The sequence below is a fragment of the Leptosomus discolor genome, chromosome 4, assembly GCF_034619465.1.
Source record: "Leptosomus discolor isolate bLepDis1 chromosome 4, bLepDis1.hap2, whole genome shotgun sequence".
In the NCBI taxonomy this organism is placed as follows: Eukaryota; Metazoa; Chordata; class Aves; order Leptosomiformes; family Leptosomidae; genus Leptosomus; species Leptosomus discolor.
Genome location: NC_141394.1, coordinates 50,731,715 through 50,753,152, shown reverse-complemented (window position 1 = coordinate 50,753,152; position 21,438 = coordinate 50,731,715). Strand labels below are relative to the sequence as shown.

At 35.9% G+C, this 21,438-nt stretch overlaps 1 protein-coding gene across 1 annotated transcript in view; it reads left to right on the top strand.

Annotated features, from left to right (window-relative positions):
* Nucleotides 1-21,438, top strand: part of TUSC3 (tumor suppressor candidate 3) — a 76,567-nt gene that overhangs the window by 39,408 nt on the left and 15,721 nt on the right. Inside the window, exon 6 of the mRNA XM_086464814.1 lies at nt 19,409-19,472. Coding sequence (XP_086320940.1) covers nt 19,409-19,472 — 64 coding nt within the window. The remainder of the gene's footprint in view (nt 1-19,408; nt 19,473-21,438) is intronic.

Sequence of the window (21,438 nt, the reverse complement as noted above, 5' to 3'; positions counted from 1 at the left end):
ATATGTTTATTTAACACGGGGAAAAAATAGCCTTCTTCATTCTTGATTGTAGATTGTCTTGTTAAATATGATTGCTTTGGCTCTCTAATGTGTGACATTTACATTTAACATTAAAAGAAAAAGCTTGTTTCAATACTGATGTTAAGTCAAACACCGATATCAAGTCAGTGATATACAAAACCGGTCACCTCTATTCAGGTATTATTTGAAGCTGACACAGAGCAGGCCAAAAGAATAGGAATGTATTTTTGATCATTAATCTGTGACTATGACAATTGAGTTAAACCCAAAGTTACTTGAAAACTTGCTATGAAGTATTTATGTCTTATGATTACTGTCTACTTATTCACATTTTTAAATACAAATATTTGTTTGTGCATTTTAAAGATACTTTCCTACTAGCTTGTAACAAACACACACTTTGATTGTGCATTCTTTATCCTAGTTCAAGAAATACATAACTGAGTGGAGAGAGTGGATATGAGGGTGAAAAAAAAATCCATCTGATAGCTAAAGTGAAGCTCCATTTGGGAGCTTCATGGATATAAATAAAGTGAGAGCACAGTTGGGGAGACATATGTGAGCAGGGGAAATAGTGCTTCTGGAATCCCTGATTTTGATAAAGCTGTGTGAACTGAGCAGGTTTTTTCATCAAGGCTCTTGAGATCATGGTAACTCAAAACTAGTAAGCATGATTTCTGTATTGGGCAGACTAATAGATAACATGATTAAATGGGACACATAGGGGATAGCAGCATGGCAATAGAAGGAAGTCTTGCCTCATGTACCTACTTGAGTTCCTTGAAGGCAGCAACAGGAATGAGAGAGCTACTGCTGACAGTCCACTTGGACTGACGGAAGTCTTGTCATCAAATAGGCTTGAAGAAGTTACAGAATGAGGTCTAATACATTCTACTTATGACAGAGGAAGGAACTGATAGGTGTAAATTATCACTTTTCAAGGTGAAAGGAAGTCAGTGCTTTCTCACAGGGGTTTATGTTGCGACCTTCAGTATGTGTTGTTCATCCCTTTCCAAGAGCTGACATTTTGCTGTTGGCTTTAAGTTATTTGGAAGGATAAAGAGAAGGGCCAGCTACGAAGAAGTACAGATGGAATTCCGTGCAGAAGAACTGTGCAAGAGTGTTATCTGCCATTTTACTGCTCTGTTGGAAATAACTGTAAAGTGATGTAAATGAAAAAGCAGATCATACATTTTTCTTATAAAAGTAAAATGGCTATGAAATGATTTACACTCAGCAGACTATTTCTAGTCAGAAGTGTCCTGGTTTTGGCTGGGATAGAGTTAATTTCCTTCCTAGTAGCTGGTACAGTGCTGTGTTTTTGATTTAGTGTGAGAATAATGTTGATAACACACTGATGTTTATGTATATATAATATATGTATATTAATAACTGACGTTATTGCTATATAGTGCTTATCCTAAGTTAAGGATTTTTCAGTTTCCCGTGCTGTGCCAGCGAGGAGGTGCACAAGAAGCTGGGAGGGAGGAAGGCCAGGACAGCTGACCTGAGCTAGCCAAAGGGATATTCCATACCATAGGATGTCATGTTCAGTATATAAACTGAGGGGAGTTGGCTGGGAGGGGCAGATTGCTGCTCAGCCATCGGTCAGCAGGTGGTGAGCAATTGCATCATGCATCTCTTGTGTTTTCTTGGGCTTTATTTTTCTGTCTTTTTGTTATATTCCTTTTAATTACTATTATTAATATTATTATTGTTACTATTTTATTTTGTTTTAATTACTGAACTGTTCTTACCTCAACCTGTTAGTCGTACTTTTTTTCAATTCTCCCCATCCCACTGGGAGGGGGAAGGAGTGAGTGAATGGCTGCGTGGTGTTTAGTTGCCAGATGGGGTTAAGCCACAAGAAGTAGTAAGGTCTTTTTGTTAGAACAGCATAATTAAAACAACCTCTGAATTCAGTAGACAAAAGAGCAAACAATGTTTAGAATTATTGGGAGAGAAAAACACTTTCAATGCTATAAATTCTGTGTTTCATGTACAGCTTGAACACATTCTGGAAAAAGCTCAGGAGATGACACAGGGTGAGCTGAAGTATGGAAGTGTTTCTGTAAAAGGCAGGATAACAGGCTGATTTGACTGAGGAGCATTAAATAATGACTGACATAGAAGTGTGAAGGGAATAATTTTCAATTTATTCAAGTTAAATTCGAAGATGACATTTTCAAATGAAGTGTTGCTACATTACACAGCTGTGGAACTCTGCTGCGGGTTATCACACATGTTAAAAGTTTACAGCTTTCAAAAAGCTACTGTGCAAATTTATAGCTATTAAAAAGCCTTCAAGATGGTAGTTTCAAGGAGTCTGCCTGAAAACCAGGAGTGTGTCTTGGGAGGCAGTGTCTCAGGGAGAGATTTAAAGAGACTATTCTAGATCATAACCTCAACATAAACATTAAACTGTAGTGTCATTGACAGCATCTGTCTTTGAGTACTTGAAAAGACGACTATCCAGTACAAAGTTATTCTTCTTTTGTCCACAGCATTCAATAAAATAATGGAATAAAATTTGATACAAATGCTTCAAGTGTGTGTCCTTCAAGAGATATGAAAATGCTGGAAGTATTGTTGCAGAATAAAGATTTTTAGTAGTTGGTTGTTAAAAAGAAACTAGTGGATTTTTATTGTTACATTGCAAGATTGAAGAGTCTCCTGTACGGTCATGCTAGAGCTCTTTTTGTGTCACACTGGAATACTGTCATCATTCATGTGGTGTATATACTAATTCACATCCTTTGAAGTTAGCCAGATTTAAAGAGAAAGGGAAAATGGGACGTGGACTGGTAGGGAGCAGTACATAGTCCTGCTAATATATGCAGTCACAATGCATGCCAGCTGTTCAGATTAGCTTTTGAGAGAATATGGGTCACTAGAGACAGATACTTAAAACCAGAAAAGATGTTCACTAGTAGAGGGCTTTTAAACTGCTTAGGCAGAGAGAGAAAAATGTATTTCCTAGTGTTGAAAATAACTTACATTTTAGAGTACTTTATCAGTGCAGATGCTGCATTCCCTATTACTTGAAGGAGTTTGGGCACATGTAAAAGATGCTTAGATTGAATTGGGAGAAACTTACCATCTACTAAGAGAAATTGAGATGTAGTAGAGGTAGTACTTGGAGGACTGTGACTGTCTGTTCTCATCTTGATATGTGACCAAATCCTCTTCCCTTCCTAATCTTTGAGAAGAGTGAGCACATACGTACATTAGGTACAGGTGGCTTCTAGCCAACACAGTTCCTTCTTGAGAAAGACATTGCTTCATCTGTTGGTTGCCTTTTGGAGTAAGCAAGGAGTAGTTGCCTCCTGATGAAAAAAAAAAAAAAGTGTATTCTGATAAGGGGCAGAGAAGAGAGCTTGCCCTAGAGAAACTTCAAATGCTAAGCAGGGGATGCTAGGCTGGATGTGGAGCATTACTGTGAGCAGGTCATGAAGTGTCCCCTAGATGTTTTTTCGTGTTCAAGCACTTAGTGATAGCGGTATTTTGGTTAACTAAATAACTCACTCTCCAGTTCAGTTTAGAAGGAGCTTGGGAGAGAGGTATTTCTAACCCCCCAAAATGTGCATATGACAGTTTACCTGCTGAATCTCTTTTCTGAGGTTATTTTGCAGAACCGTTTCTTTTATATTGACGGCTTGCTTTTTTCTTGTGGCAGCCAGTTTAGTCTTCTGCAGCTAAATATTACATAGAAATAAATGTTAGATTGAAATTCTTTAATATAGAGTAAATAGTTTTACTTTATAGTTTGTTTTATGCAATTATGTGGCTTATTGTATACTATATATCTTTCTAAATATTGATGTTCTGAAATTCTGTTACCAATAAACCATCAGAATGAATTATTGGCTCTGTTGAAATCAATAGCAAAGTGCTTATTGACTTCTTTTGCATCAGCAATTCACCCAAATTATTTTAGGTACAGAAGAGAAACCTCTGTGCTCTTCTACAAATATCATGGGACTGGAAATCTGCTTAGGTCAAAGTCACTGTGAGGTTTTGTAACCAGAGGTTCATACCATGTATAAACTAAGGAGATAGGTGTGTGGCAAAAACTTTTTTTTTTTTTTAAATAAATGGTGCTTTGAGAAATCACCTGTTGTGTTAAAAGGATTGCCTAATTTAGTCTATAAGAACTGAAAGGAATCTTGAAAATCCAGAGAGGTGAAAGGGGCAAAAAGTTGTACAAAGTCAAGAACTGTTCCTCCAACACTGGGAACAAGCCTTTGTACTAAAGTGGTGGGGTATGTGGAGAAACAGTCTTCAGATTACATGTTCATGTTAAATTAAAGACAAACCTGCCTGTGTAGATGAGTTTTGAAAACTGACAAAACCACTGAGGTTTCTTGGAACTGTGGACTGGAGGTTTTTTGTAATTCATTTAGAGAAAACCAGAAAGACCACACCAGAACTTGTCATAGTCAGCAGTAAATTAGTGAATTAAATTCAGAGAAGTACAGCAGGTTGAGGCAGTGTTCTGCCTGTCAGACACTGATTCAGGCTTGACTAAGGAATAAATTTCTCTCCAGCACGCATCTAAAATGCAAACTTGGAGTTTTTGCTTAGTTTCGGTGGGCTGCAAGTACCCTGAAATTATTAAGAGGATACCATATGTGTTGTTAAAGTCTTAAATTTTAATTGGATTTGACGTGCTGTCTTAAAATTTTGTTGTGACAAAAGTATCAATGAAAACTATTTTTAAAATGCTGTGTATTTACATACAATATCCAACATTATGTACAATGGGACTAAACTTGAGGAACTCAATGAATAACCAGCAATTCTTTGCCATCACATATGTGAAGGGTGTGTTTTGCATCCTTACTTAATGCTAATTTTGTAAGCCCAGGCATCCGTGCTCTTTTCTGCCACTTTGCTAGGAAACTTTGTCTTAGGTTCACCATATATGCAATATATGTTCCAATACTAGATATTTTTTGTTATTAATATTCAGTTAGCTGCTAGGGGCACCATAATAGAGTACAAAAGTTTCTGACTTGGAACAAATATTTGGGAGAAAGTACACTTTTAACAGAAAAATTAAGCTATGGTTCAACTGTAATGTAGCTGTTTTAGAAGTCTAGAAGTTTGGAACTTTCTGGATGCCAAGAAAAGAGGAAAATAGTATTTAATGACCTCAATGTTGATGAAGTTTCTGAATGTTCTCAAAACATTCAGTCATCTCGTACTGTGATGCATTTAAGTATCTGAATGCTAAATTTGTAACTGCTTAAGCCACCTGAAAAATGACATGATGATTCATAACTAGAACATTTTTAAAAATCTTCTTGAACACGGCTGTGTCTGACAGTCCTTACAGATCTTTGATCTTGCATGTTAATTTTTCTTTGAGCAATTACAAATACATTACTTAAAAATACATTAATTCACTAGACAACATACAGTCCTTAACTTGTTCAGTTTTTCCCTTCATCTACAGTCTTCAGCTCTTTACTTTTTTTTTTTTTTTTTGCTTTAGTGGTTATTTTTGTCTTAAGGTGTAAAATTTTTCTTTCTTATACATGAAAACTATTGATCTATTCTTGCATTTTCTTATACGATGAGGTAACCCATACACTATATGCATACCTGCAATTGCTGAGAAAATTGTTGTCTCTTAAAGCCTCCCAGGCTTTCCTTTTCCATCTATGTTAGAGCATTTCACAGGTAAGGTAACAGTACTAACTTTGTTTTCCGCCTTCCTGAACAGCAGATCACTCTGATATTTTCCTGTCTGCAACTTTTATTGGCAGCTTTGCAACAGGCTATTCAATGTAATGCCATGGTTCAATACAGTATATAGAAATCCTATTTTGACCGTTGCTAAGTGTCACCAAATGAAATGCCCCTAGTGAGGTACAAGGAATGTTTTAATTCTTGTATAGTGTTTTTTGGGTTGGTTTTGTTTTTATGATCCTGAGGCTTCCTACAATATCTTTGGCCTACTTGGGTTTTTTATTCTTACTATTCAATTAATATTTCTGGTTTTATTGTTTTATAAATTCTTTTCAGAACCACCTTCAACATAAAGCAGTAAATACAAAGCATCAAAAGAATATAATTTTAAAATTCTTTTCACTTACTGCTGGTCTTGGCAGGCATATCAGTTTTCTCCAGATATCTAGGCTGCGCAGGCTTAAAGCATCTTTTCACTGCCATTCAGCCTGAGGACATTTTTCAGACCTGGAACATTTCTGTCCTTGCTTTAATTGGGAGAATAGTTTTTTGTGTGCTCTATTTTGTATTTCATTTATGTTTATATTTCACTGTGATACTCTTTCACCTGCTTAACTAGTATCATGTAGCGTGATTCTTCTTTGTATGGTTTCTTACAGAGTTATTTCCATTCTAATCCATGCCTCTCTTTCTTTTTTTTTTTTCCCCCCTCCCAAGTTTAAACCTTAAGATCCCTCAAAAACTTAACATCTCCTTGGATTTACTCACTTATTGTCATCTCCTTCATAGTGTATCAGCTTTTCAGAAATTCATGTGAGCAGTTTAGCTTCTGGATTTTTTTTTTGTTTATTTAGCCTCATCCTGTCTTTTTTGCCTATTCACGGTGAGTTTCTCAGACAAGATATTGATCTTTCTCTTTCACTTTTCTTCTTAGTATGTTCTCATCTACCCCTTTCAGGCATCATAGTGGTTTCACATTGAACATACGAATGCTGTTTTGCTGTTGACATCAGTATTGTGCCTTTTTCTGCATAAAGTAACATGCTGTTCTAAAAAGTGAAGCATCTAGGGTTTTTGCTCTTCAACAACTTTGCCCGAATTAATAACACTGATTTGCAAACTGCCCTCATTTCTGCAAAGCTGTGATCTACTAAAGGAAAATTATTTCTTCTTTGTTCCTTATGGCAAAGAAAGGAGAATCATTGATCGTGAGGTACTGCATGTGCTCTTTCAGATATCTGCTTTGTACTTCAGTCCGCTTTGTTAATGAAATTCATTGTATGGCCTTTGCCTTTGACCTAAAGGCTGATTTGTCCATGGTGGCCTGTTTATTGTTTTATTTCAAAACACTAAATGGGTCACGAAAGTACAAGTTTCTTATTTTGAACAACTCCAACTTCTGGTATTTGTAGGATATCACTAAGCTTATTCTCTCCTTTCCGAGCAGAAAACGTACTGCAATTTCACAATTCAGTACTTGTAATATTCCTTTAACTTCCTTGCATGCTGTAGTACGAGTCTCTCACATGAACAAGCACTTATTACATCTTAAGAGAAATTTGACCTCATATAATTCCCAGGTTTCCTTGTTCCAAATACATGGGCATTCAATGTTCTTTTGATTTTTCCTCTTCTGTGTATTAATTTTTATTACTAGCATTTTAAATACTTGTATATAAGCTTGAATGTAATGATCATTCTGAATGTCTGTAAGACTTGTGCTGTTTTTTGCAGTTCTGAAACTTTTCAGTTCTTGACTATTTTGGATGGTTTTTTTGGAGACAGCTGATGGAAGGAACTTGAAATGCAACTTGTATTGCTGACAGCAGTATTTGATTTGTATTCATTGCAAGCTGGAATACTTGCTAAGGATAGCACAGCAAATAGGTCTGAGGTTTTGTGTCATAACATAAAATTTTTAGCTACTGGCTTTTATGGTATATTAAGTCAATGCCTGCCATCTTAAACAGAACCTTATAAAATACATCATCAGAAATTTGATAGCTCCTAAAGTACAAGATATTTAATGGTATAGCACATCCATTGAAAAAAATGTTCTCACTCTTACATTCTAATAATTAGGAAGCATCTTCCAGTGCATTAAACAATGAATTTAAATGAGTGACTTCCACAGCTGCCTTCATAAATCATGGATTCAAAGCATTTGTTATTGTGAAATAAATTCCTATTTGTCAAATGTGTCTACTTTGAAATTTTATATTCTAAACATGGAGTGATTCCTTTATTCTCAGTTCGTCCTGGTAAAGGCTTAATTTTTCTCAGTTTCTATGTCATGTGAGCAGTACTTCTTCCAGTGTGCTAACTAGACCTAATATACCATGCAAAAAATTCCTCTGGGCAACACAGAACAATTTTTTTTTTAATAACTCAGCTGTACAGTTCTGAAAAAATAGGCTTACTCTAGAATATTGATATGAAGGTTAAAAACAATACAGCAAAAACTTGGGTTTTAATTGTTTTTGACCCACGTTTCTATGCGTTTAGTTACATTTTGAATTTTTTGTTGAATCATGTTCATAGAATCATAGAATGGTTTGGGTTAGAAGGGACCTTAAGGATTGCCTAGTTCCAACCCCCCTGCCATCGTAGGAACATGTTCCACTAGACCAGGTTGCTCAAAGCCCCATCCAACCTGTTCTTGAACACTGCCAGGGACGGGACATCCACAACTTCTCTGGGCATATGTTAGGCCTGTCCTTTTCCTTAGTCCCCTTCTCCAAAGGACTGCTTCTTTGTAATCCTGAGTGTTAATTATCAGAAACAAAGACCAAATGACAGAGATGGTTACTGGGAAGAAGATAACAAGCATGTACCTCTTTTCTATTGAGAAAATTCGTGTGTAGATTTTTAAGTTTTTCATTCATAATGGAAGTTACTAAGTTAGCTTGTAGAAGAATGAGAAGAGAGATTCAATTAAGAAAAAAAAAGGAGGGGGGAGTGTGTGAAAAAAGAAGAATTAAGCAGTGTAAATAAGTTTCGCTTAAGTAATGTGTGCTAGCCTGAATTCTGTTTTCTTAAAAATTGAATGAGATATTCTCTTTTTCCCAAGAGTAACGTTAATGTATAATGCTGTGGAGTGATAGTATGTAATGAACTTTAAATGTCAGCATTTAGAGCTTTAGATCATTGAAATGATACCTTATTACAGCAATATCAGATGATAAGTTACACCTAAATCTGAACAAAATACTGAAAATACTGAAAATATACTTCCCCGTTTTTACTGACTTAAATGTTGATACTTTATGTACTTGCATAGTCCGGTACATAAAATTGTTTATAATAAAGAAAATTTGTTTTTAAGGTTTTGTTCTGGTTCACTGTCACATAATGACAAGATCCCAGAGGATATAAAATCCCAGGACATACACGTATATATGTGACTATGTGCTATATGACTTGACGTAAAAAATTGGTTATAAAATTTCAGAGTATTTGAAGTATATACGTTTTTCACACAAGTATAATTTTCTTTTTGTTACAAAAAAAAAATATCCTAAAATACAAATAGCTGAAAGCAAATACATTACTACAAATACGACTGTTGTCCCTTAATGGCAGCTGTAACTGCATTCCCTTGTGTTATTCCTGTTTTCTCAATTAACTGTCAGTATTCCTCTCAAGAATAATCCAATGGTTACTAAAAAGTGTAATTTGAAAGGGGATCAAGAGACCCACAGTTGTACTCAAGAAATAAACTTATAAATTCACGAATCTGTTAGTTTATACTGTGTTTGCTCAAATACCTCTTTCTAAAGCAAGTGTTAAGGTTTATGAATTGATGTACAGGCTGTGCTTCAGATGGTACTAAAAATGACTTTGGCAAAAATGACTAGCATGGTTTTCCTCTCTGGCATGTATCTTAACTCCTCAATCATGTAGACTAATTTTTCATGCTCAGTTTTGCATACCTGGTCATGCCTGCCTAGTATGTCTCACCTTCCTAGTTAGCATTTAGAAAGCAGCATTCTGAATATACAAATATTTCCCCTGTACTCGACAAGTTTCTCTGCTATTCCAAATAAAAAAAGATGACTTAATCTACTATGGAACTTGCAGTTAGTGGTCATCTGCAAAACCTGTAGTTGAAATAACTTATTATATCTCCGAACACTGTGTGGCTGAATTAAGGGCAGTGTCTGATTTACTTGTGTAGGTAACTACATCAAACACAGGATTATTCTCACATTCCATTATAGTTGATAATTGGATTGTGGGTTTGGGGCAATTTGGGATTTACACCTCCTCTTGCTTCTGTAAAAGTAAAAAGTAAAAAAAAAAAGTAAACTTTTTTGTTTGTGTTTTTCACAGCTGTTTGAATTCAGCAAAGACTGTTTTGGAGGTAGTGTCATAGTAAAGCCTCTCTCTCTACTTCTGCTTTCAGCACTTTGACATTCAGGTCAAACGACCTTTTTTGCCTCACAGCTTAGAAACTAATTGAAAGAACACTTTGAAATCTAAAACCACAAAATATTGTAGGTCCCAAGTAAGAAATTAAAAACATATCTGGGTTCATAAATACTACCCAAAGGTATCTTTTGTCATCTTCTTATTTAGTAATGTGTGAGCAGTCCCCTCCCTTATTCAGCTGGTTGTATCAAAGCCTCTGTATAACTGAACAAAGTGTTCACAGTTTCTGGATTTGTGAGGTCACCTCTACTAACTAATTCATAGAATCACAGAATGGTTTGGGTTGGAAGGGACCTTAAAGACCATCTAGTTCCAACCCCCCTGCCATGGGCAGGGACACCTTCCACCAGACCAGGTTGCTCAAAGCCCCATCCAACCTGGCCTTGAACACTGCCAGGGAGGGGGCAGCCACAGCTGCTCTGGGCAACCTGTGCCAGTGTCTCACCATGCTCACAGTGAAGAACTTCTTCCTAATGTCTAATCTTAATCTGCCCTCTTTAGGTTGGAAATCGTTACCTCTCATCCTCTCGCTACCCTCTCTGATCAAGAGTCCCTCCGCACCTTTCCTGTAGGCCCCCTTTAAGTATTGGAAGGCTGCAATAAGGTCTCCACAGAGCTTTGTCTTCTCCAGGCTCAACAACCCCAGCTCTCTCAGCCTGTCCTCACAGGGGAGGTGCTCCAGTCCCCTGATCATCTTCCCGGTCCTCCTCTGGAGCTGCTTGAGCAGGTCCATGCCTTTCTTACACTGGAGGCCCCAGAGCTGAATGCAGTAGTCCAGGTAATTTCTTTCATAGCACTTCTAGACACCCTAAATAATGCAGTATAGGTATAAAAGCTGCCTAGGGACAACCAAAGCATCAGCATAAACTAGGATTTCTGTACTATTTTAAATTACACCAACTGCCCTTTCCAGCCAGCTAGTCTGCAAAAGTAGGCAGCATTTCTCAACTTCTGCTCTAGGGCTGGGAACCCATATTCTGTGCTCGGTGCCAGATGGACTTTGTGGAAGGCAGCCAGCACAGCCTGTTTCAGCCAGCCATTTCTGTGAAAACTGGCTTCTGTCTCTGGACTCTGTTTTGGTTTGGGGCAATGGTGAATGCAGCAGTGATTTCATGAAATATGTAACTCACATTGAATTAATACACAGGTTAATTGAGACTGTAACGTTGTTGCGTGTACCTGTATTATATAAATTTAAAAAAAAATCAACATAAAATATTTCTTAAATAGGGTAAAATTTATCCATAGCTATTAAACTGTCCCACCAAAAGTGGCTGATACGTTTTATGGTCATGTTTATTTAAGTGGGAGTCCGAATACCTCACTAAGTGTTACACCACGGATGCTGAGACAGGTGTAAATACATGGAGTTTTATTTGTGGGGTTCAGTGTTGATTTTCTAGATTATCCTACTGCTTTTTACAGTGAAGCACTTGAGTGTAATCTGAGCAAAATCACTGAAAGTGTATAGTCACCACCTCTAGTAATTCTATCTATTCCTTACCATTTTATGTGTGGTCGTGTGTGTACCTTAGCTGTTTTCTTAGTCCTAGTCTTGTTGGCCTGTGACTGAGCTGGATTTGATTTCATGTAGAGACATTGCTTAGAGCAATTCCTTGCAAGGAATATAATAAAAATGAAATTTTCACTAGAATGGCATTCTGTTGGCTTACATTTGAGTTGGAGATGTTCATAGAGCTAATAACTGTCTAAAAGAAAGTGTTTATTTCAAGTAGGTTAGTGCTAAAGTAAAATGTTGCTGTTTCATTGTTAGATAAAATGAAGATCCCTGAAAAAACTACTGTTGCATATTTCTTACTATAGTCATATATGGTCTTCATTTTGCCAGAAACACAAATTCATTAATTCAGGATTTCTGTTAGCAGTAAGTGGGTTTAGATTTATTTTATGTTTAATACTACATTAAATTTTGAAGCAGTTAAGCATAATTTGCAGATATGCCCTTTTATAACTGGGTATCTACTATAAAAGAATATCTACAATAAAAGAAATTGCCCTATTAAACACTTGCACATTATCCTAACTGTTGGAAATTAGTATGTGATTAGAATAGTTAGAGGTTTCTGAGGTGTTTAGGAAATGGACTGTAGTCAAGACATTTTGTATTTCTTTAGTTTTTGAGATGTTACTTCATATGTAATAATATATGAGGTATATATAAATTACTCTGTTTCAGTGCTGTTTAAGTTCTTTTAAATAACTCATACCCACATTACATCCCCCATCTAAAAAAAAGGTTTAAAATTATTTTGGCAGGCTGTGTCCACACAGTAACAGGTGTTCTAAGTTGGTAGCCGTTCTCACACATGTGAACAACTTGGGCCCAAAACAGCATCATCTTGCATTTTTTCACATCAGTGGTCATGAGAAGGGCTTTTGAGGGCTGGCTGCTACTGGGAAAACAGGCTACTGTACATGTACTATCCCCAGTAGATAATAGTATCTTCTATGATGGAAAGAAAATGGGGAATTACATTAGGTTTCTATTTTCAGATTTTCACAGACCGGCCCAGGCTAATAACCTCATATGAAGTCCCCTACTGCCTTTTTAATTAAGTCAAAACTCTGATCTGCCTGTGTGAACTGAAGAGATACTGCTATGTAGTAATTGAATAAGCACATTTGGAGAGCATTGCTTCAAGGGAAGCTGTGTAGAACTATGCTGTTCTTTAGAAAACGTAATATTTAAACAGGTGTAAAAAGTCAAGAATCTGAAAGCTAGGGGGTTTTGAGCTCCATAAGATTTTATTCTTAATCTTGCTCGGTGGGGTGCTGCTTTGGCATGTTACATAGTTAACATAAAAAAAAAAAACTTGTCTGGAGAAATACGCATATGATCATGAAAACACACAATGCAATGTGAAATTAATATACCTTGGTGTTTGGTCTCAAAGTATTTGCTTTACTGAATGAACTATTTGCTCTCCATTAACATGTTTTTTTTCTGAATTCACACTTACGGTAGTAAGGTGTATAAATGGCATTGTGACAGATGTTTTAGAACTTTTGCTTTTTAAACATTTAAATACTGATGAAAGTCATGCTACTGCTGGACATTAATTTGAAAACATAAAACTCTGATGGGATAAAGAATATTGTGGAGTTCTTTTTTCCTCTCTAAATTAAGAGAAAAGTGAAAATTCTTATAGCTAGTATATGTTCTTGGCAAAATTGATAGACTTTAATTGAAATAGGCCACTCTGAAGGTTTAATCATAATTAAGTAATCTGTGGGCTTCTGTAACGTTTCTCTGCCTGATGAATTTCACTCTGAATGTTAATGTAGTAAAGGAAGACAAATTAATAGTGTTTATCCCATTGGTATGGAGTTAGTAACTAACTCTTTTTGGGAGCAGTTAACTAGTGTGTTGCTTCACCTGTTTGCACATATATTAGGTTGAATTTGGCCTGCTCTGTCCTCCAGGGGATAGCCTCCATCTAGAGGTTTCTTCAACATGCCATCCAAATTTAGCTTATCATTAAGAAATATAATTATTACCAAAATTATCTGCTTTTGACTAGTTTCCAGTACACTTTATTAGATGTGTGTCATGTCTTGTGCACTTGGGACAAGTTATTTCTTAGTTGTCCAAAATTATAATACTCTAAGAAGTAGCTTTGTACAGTATGTGATTACTAAATCCAACTCAGTTTAAACCGATACCTCCACCCCAGCATCTGTCATTCAAGTACTCATAAAAAATAAATACCATGGTATTTATTTTAGGAAAGATTACTGGAGCACATGAAATCATGTTTCAATTTTGATCTTGGGTACTTCACAAGTTAATTGTGTTGCCTTAAGAATTAACATATAACTCACAGAGGCCTTATTTCCAATTACTTTGTTTCTGTTTTATTTACAATGCATTAACAGAAAGGAAGGAAAGAGCACAGATTGCACTTAGGTATTTTACTGAACCATGACAACTATCACTCTTGAAGGGAAATCACAAACATATGCTGTATTTAGGGAAATTTAAAAATATATTACGTTGTTGTTATCCTTGACTATCCTAGTGAGGGATTATATATATGTACCATCTGCAGTTCAATAACACTAAATATTTCATGAGTTTACGAATAGCAGATAAATATTTAACACAGCTTTGTAGAAATGTGCATGCATTGAACAATTGGTTGTCACTGCCAAAGAAAGTAGCCTGATCGGGGACATGATTATCCCAGTTAGCAATTCAAATTGCTTCTGTGGAATCAGACCTGAGATAGGAGAATGTTAAAGCTGGAAAAGGACCCGGTTCAAAGTGTCAGTCACTCATGCTTTTGTTCACCTGTTAGTCCTACCAGCGTGGCATTTGCTGTTGCACCCATTCTGTGGCTGCTGGAATTCTGTGGCTATACAGCTCTTCTGCTCAAACCATGGTTGCGTTTCTTCTGGTGAACTTTAGCTTTGCATCTTACGTGGATCCTTCCTCTCAGTGTCTCTAAAATGAAAGAGAAATACTGAGTTTATTCGTTAATTTATTTAAAGTAATTGCCTACGGCATTTGCAGTCAGACTTCACAAAGCTTCCAAACATTAAATGGTTTCAGTGTCAAAAAGCAGAAAAGATAGCAAGACCAGAAATCTTACTTCTCTGTCCCTTAATAGTTTGTAGCCTCAAATAAAATTTCGTGAGAATATGTGCCTTGCATGTAGGTCATTCAGCAACCTTCTTATAAAGGGAAAGAAGACGTATGAAAATAAAGAAACCTCACATGTGACCAGATCCTTTATTTTGGTTATATGGATATAATTTCAAGAACTTTACCCTGCTGTGGAACTACAAAAATGTGTGGAGAGAACTTTTCGCAAACTGTTGAAAAGCTAATTTGTCAAAATCCCTTTAAAAAATATTGTCCTTAAATGTATTCTATTTTAGATAAGTATGAGCCACAGATGGCAATGAATTTCAAAATTTGATGAGTCAGTGGTCGTTGCAGTGTACAGAACTGGTGTGTGTGGGTACATTTGCATAAATATGTATGCATACAAATATAATCTGTGCTTCAAGTGGCCTCACAGTGTTGTCATGTGCCACTAGGGAAAGACACAAGGACAAATGTCACACAGTTCTCACTATTCTCCCTTCAAGAAAAGCTGTTTGCCATCATTTTTACATTAACTACTGGTCTTCTGTTTTCTGAAAACTTCTACTCTGATTTTTGTCTGTTGTTTAGAATGTAGGTCTGAAAGTTCATTGTGGAAAAAACACACCCTGTAATTCCTTCTTGAAGTGATTAAGATCCATTCTTCATTAGAAATGGGATGAGGTACTGTCGTAAATTCAGGTGATTCACATTATATTATCAAGTGCAAATTATTTTGATTATCCTTCATAACTGGAATAGTTTTTCACGTTCCTGACTTCTTCACTGCCATCGGTCTGACTGACCCAAAGCTGTAGAGGAGATGCATCATGCTGCTGTTTTGAGTGGAGAACAGTATATTGGGGAAGCAATTTGAAGACCCTGTTGATCACACAGTTAGATTTATGGCTAGGTTACTTTAAAAAATAATTTATGTAAGCAGATTTCTGATAGAACAAAGAAGCAAACAGTTAAAATTAATGATTTAAAAAAAAAAAAAAAAAAAAAAAAAGACAATACTGGCCAGTAAACATCTGCCTTATTTAACATTTTAACTAGCTGGCTTTCAACTAGCGTACCCTCTAGTTAACCTGAGATCTCTTGCCCTCTCAAATAAAGATGAAGCTTCTTATTTGCGTTCAAGCTGGCTACTAGCTTTGTTTTTATCCGTTCTTGTCCCCTCCCTGGGCACAGAGCAGAAGGTAACAATTTTACTAACTTTTTAATATACACATAGAGAACTAAATCAAAGAACATCCACTTCCTTGCAAGCAAGGCTATGCCTTTAGCAACTCACAATTAAAGAAATATACTTACAAAATTAATCCCTACGAGACATTTAGCCAGAAATTCATATTCATCAGATAGTTTTCGGATTACAGTCTCTGATTCAGGTCTTCTAGGCAGGTTTTGTTTTGTTCAGGTTTCAGCATTTGCAAATAAACACTATCTAGTCCATGTGTTTTTTCCTTAGTATAATATACTAAGTATCAGACAGATAGAGACTTAATAGCTAGTACTTTTATCTATCACCTAATTTATAGTGGTAATGAGAATATCTTTGTTTTCATGATTTTGTCTTCTTAAGGACTTAATCTTTTGAGAGACTGGTCTAGTCATTTGTTTTGTGCCTTGAAAGCGTCTCAAACACCTCCTGGAAAAATATGAAATGAAAAAATCCTGAGACAAATACAGATACTTTACATCATGCAATAAAACTAATTACTTTGGGAATTTAATGAACAGGCAGGTGGAGATTCTTGATGGAGAATTTTTTTCCAATAGCCATAACCTCATTGTATGATTGTGATGCCAATCCTGCTAGTAAATTAGACCAAATCATCATACCACTGCTGTAACATACAAAAACTTGTCTTCTCAGGTAGACAAGACTTAAGTTTTTTAAAGTCAGAATATGATTAAAAAAACTAACAATCTATAACTAGTTTTTATAGCTTTTAGAGTTTTCTTTGTGGACTTTCAACTTTTTGCATTGTAAGCAGTCTGCATGTGCAGCACTGCAAACTGAGTTTACCTGTTGTGAACTCTGATCACCCTTATACTGAGAGAATTTTTCAGTCAAGTTTTCAAGTGTCAATAACCAATAAAAAATCATGCCTGAAATTTTCAGAGTTGAGAGCATATTTGGTGGCATTTTTAAAAACATCATTAATGTACAGATTTGACAGCTAGGTAGTTATGAAACTGACCTGTTTCATTAACAACATTCTTTGTAGTTATTTGATATTCCAAAGTGACACCGGAAGTCTCACAAACTTGAGTGACATTTTTAAATAAAGTCACTATGCTTGGTGATGAAGACGAACACCTAAGTGGGTCAGATTTATGTCATCAGAAACAGTAGCATAAAATTTAAGTTCTTTTGGAGGTGAGACGTTTCCTCCCTATTAGGATGAAAGCTAAACAATTTAATGTCAGTAAGCTATTTTGAGGGAAGGAATGATTTATCTATATAGTCTCTGCATGTATATGTCTTTATGTACATACTTTAAATTCTGTTCCTTCAATGGTGTTATGGTGAATTAAATTGCTACCATAAAGAGAAAGAGAAAAATAATTTACTTTAAAAGAGTATAAAGCATGTCAATAAAAATTATATCTCTCATCTAAACATTTTACAAATACAGAGGGCATTTATAGTCTTAGGAGTCATGTGATAACCACTTTTATTAATCAGTGATAATAATGTCTCTTCAACATACGAGTGTATTTCTTTACTTCTCAATGTGTATTTTTGTACAATTTAGCATGTGTAGAGAAAGAGCAGTAGTGATCACGTATAAGTGCATATAGGTATTTAATAACTAAATAATACTACTAGACCCTCTTATGCTTTTCTGATGAAAGACTCATTTTTTAATTTCAGTTCACATTTTGTTAACAAATACAGTATATATTGTAATCATTGTAAGCTTTAGACTATACCTTGGTGCTATGATTGTAAGAAGAAATAGGTGTCTACCATTTGTTATGCACACTTGAATCCAAATCCTGCTAGTGTATACGTATGCCTACATATATATTGCTTTAGCTGCATGAGAAATAGTGACAGAGGGTCACTGTTTGCAGGACTGTGGTCACAACTGAGTCAGAATACACAGTCTATTAAACATTTTAACTTCATCATTGTTTTTTGCTAACATGAAATACTCTTATTTTCTTCCTTTGTTGTTGTTTTTTTTTTTTTAATATATATGTATCTGTGTGTGTGTACATATAGCCTTAGTGAGATTTATAAGAAGCCCTGCAATAAATAAATACAGATTGGCTTGTTGTCATATCATACTGCGATGAGATATTCTTATGAGAGCAGTGATTTTTATCTCGTTAAAGAAGAAAGATTTCTTCTTTGAGTTGAGTCTTTAGATACATTAAGTTCTGGCCTGGTTTAGTTTTGAATTGGTTATTTGAATGAGGATAATGTAGTTGAACTTTGAAAACAGTAGATAACCATCCATTGAGTAAGAACTTTTATCATATCTTATGAACTGCATGTTTTAACAGCACATCAGCCAGAATTTAGCTGGTATGCATGAAGACATTCTTTTGTATGCTGAAGCATCAGAGTATTTCAAATCTGAATTATTCCATATCTTGTCAAGGATGCTATTCAGGCAGAATTATTCAGAGTAAAATGAATTAAAGCAAAACATGTAAGTTAAAAAAGAAACTAGCAAAACCCTGAATTCATAACGAGGGCAAGAAGTATCATTTTTCTTCACCTGAATGGGAGTGAGCACTTTCCTATTTAATTGGGGTGAAAATTGCATTTGTGCTTAAGAATACATATAAATAATACTTTGAGAACATAGATATATTTAATTTTACATAGAATAGTATGACAAGCTGTAATGAATGTTTGTAATTAATGTAATAGAGGAAGAGAGATAATCTCCCTCATTTTGTGCATGTTTGCAGCCCTTCAAATTTTTGCTTCCTTTTTTGCTAGCTTAGCTACTTAACAAATAAACATTAACAGCTTCTGAATGATATGCTCTGTCTTCTTCATCATAAACATACAAAATGAGCCCATTAACTAATTATTTTCAGGGCAAAAAAGTAGACCATGTTAAGTTTGCATTTAGCATTAACATCTATGATTGCATTTACTACAATTATGTATAAATAAGACATTTTATGAATTCAGATTTTTTTATGGACACAATTGTACCTCCATGGAGACAGATGGAATAAACTTTATATGAAGAAAATTCACTCAGAGTAAGACTAAAATAGGCTGGTTTTTTTAAAGACAAAGTTCAGTTTTAACTTTTGTCAAAACCATGCTGGGGCATGTCCTTGATTTCATCACCTCCATTCTCAAAAATTGTATCTGATGAGCAAATAAATGCATGTTGTTTATTCCACAGTAGCAGCAGTGTGAAAGAGTCCAGCGTAATGCACTTCTGTATGAAACATTACATTCACTGTATGTATGTGCTTTGCCTAAAGATGCCGTTTTCAACACTCCTTTTTACTAAACATCCATAAACTGTGCTGTTCACCTGTAGCTGTTGCTATCTGTATTTTCCTGCAAAACAGGTTTGATTTTGATTCTCACATATCCAGTTGTGGCATTTTCGGTGGATTCCTTTGTTGTAAAGTGGATTGTTTTTAATTTTTATTTTACAGAGTTACATACATGGAAGCAGTCAGGCTCAGTTTGTTGCAGAATCACATATTATTCTTCTGCTGAGTATCCTTCAAACTGGTGATGAATAGAAAAAAAGCAAGCTGAGGCACAGTGTGCTGTAAATGAAATTGCTCTGACAGTGAATATCATTGAACTTTTGAACAGGTATTTTGTTGTACTTACTATGTGTAAATAATACTCTGTGTTGTTGCTATTTACTGCCAAGTAAAGCTGACATTACTTTTCACTAATATGAGCCTCATTATCTTCTTTGTTACTCTTATGCCTGGTTACTAATCTTAAAGATTTTCTTTTCAATGTTATCTTTTCAGTGGCAGAAACTAATTGTCTTTTTTTCACTCTTTATTATAAAAGTTAAAAATGTGATGCTAAAAACTGTTTTATTTCTTTTGACTGACAAGGAAAGCATAGTGAAATTTACTAATCATGCATGAAGAGGATTTGTCCTATAGCAGTCTATGGGTCTTTTTGTGAATATGTCATAATAATATTTAAGAAAAACTCAGATACTGTATGGTTTCTTTAAACCCTGCTTCTAATCACCTTAAGTCAATAAGTGAAAACTGTAGTCAACATTAACTACTATTAAAATACAGTTGTTCTGTCACAAATACCTTTCTCTAAGGAGAACAAAAGGAAGAAAATAGCATTTCTCAATTTGAGTGATGGCCAGATCTCACAGAGTTCGATGATCATAGCTACTCTCTCGTTCTCTCCCTGAGATTATGTTGGCTTTCCTGTTTTGTTTTTTTTTTCCCCCGATCTTCCTGTTTTCCCCATCTACCTTCATTCTTGGCATTTACTATGCTAAGAACACCGTCATTATATCTTCTTGCTTTATTTACCTGGCAACAATTTTGCTACCTGTGAAACCTTATTTGCTCCATAGATAGCCATTGCAAATTTAATTTCAGAGTTATGATCATTTTTTGCAGAGTAAATGCAATATTCCCTGTTGAACTGGAATACTTCCAGTTCTGGGGCCCCTAGTACAAGAAAGATGCAAACTTGAGCAAGTCCAGGAAGGGGCCACAAAGATGATTAAGGCACTGGAGCTTCTCTCGCTTGAGGAAAGGCTGAAAGAGCTGGAACTGTTTCACCTGGATAAGAGAAGACAGGGGGATCTTTCTTATCAATGTGTATAGATACCTGATGGGAGAAAATGAAAAAGGAGACAGACTTTCTTAGTAATGCCGTCTGACAGAACAAGGGGCAATGGGCCCAAATTGAAAATCAGGAAATTCAGTCTGAAGACAAGATGTTTCTTACTGTGAGAGTGGTCAAACTCTGGAACAGGTTGCCCAGAGAGGCTGTAGAGTCTCCCATCTGTGAAGATACTCAAAACCCAACCGGACACAGTTCTGGACAACTTGCTCCAGCAGATTGCTTGAGCAGAGGGGTTAGATCATGTCTACATTTAGCCCTGGATATGGGCTAAACTGTAACAGTTGCTCTATCACTGATGACCCCTCAACAGCCAGGGAGGGGAATCAGGAAAAGGAGAGGAGGCCCATGGGTTGAAGTAAAAATAGATTTAATGGAACAGCACTAATTCCAGCAAAGGTACACAAAGTTATACTCAGCCAAATGACTATGCAGCCATCACAACCAATAGGAGATCAGGCCTCAGGAGACAAGACACTCCAGGAGGAACCCCACAGGAGCTCTACTTACTCAGCAAACCTTCCCCCTTTATAATGACCATGACATTATGGGATGGGCTACATCTGCAGCTAACTCAGGTCAGCTGCCCTGGCTGGCTTGAAGCCGCTAATGGCCGTCTGCCATGGCTGGGCTGTGATTCTGTCCAAGCCAAACCAAGACAGATCAGATGGTCTCAAGAGGTCTCTTCCAATCTCAACTGTTCTGTGATTCTGTCAGTTCTCCAGGTTTTATATCATACCCTAATTAATGTTACGTCAAAATCACATTGTATCGTTTAAGTTTTGGAAGCACATTTATTATTTCATTATTTTTACATTTGAGCTCCTTTCTTGGGACGAGGGAG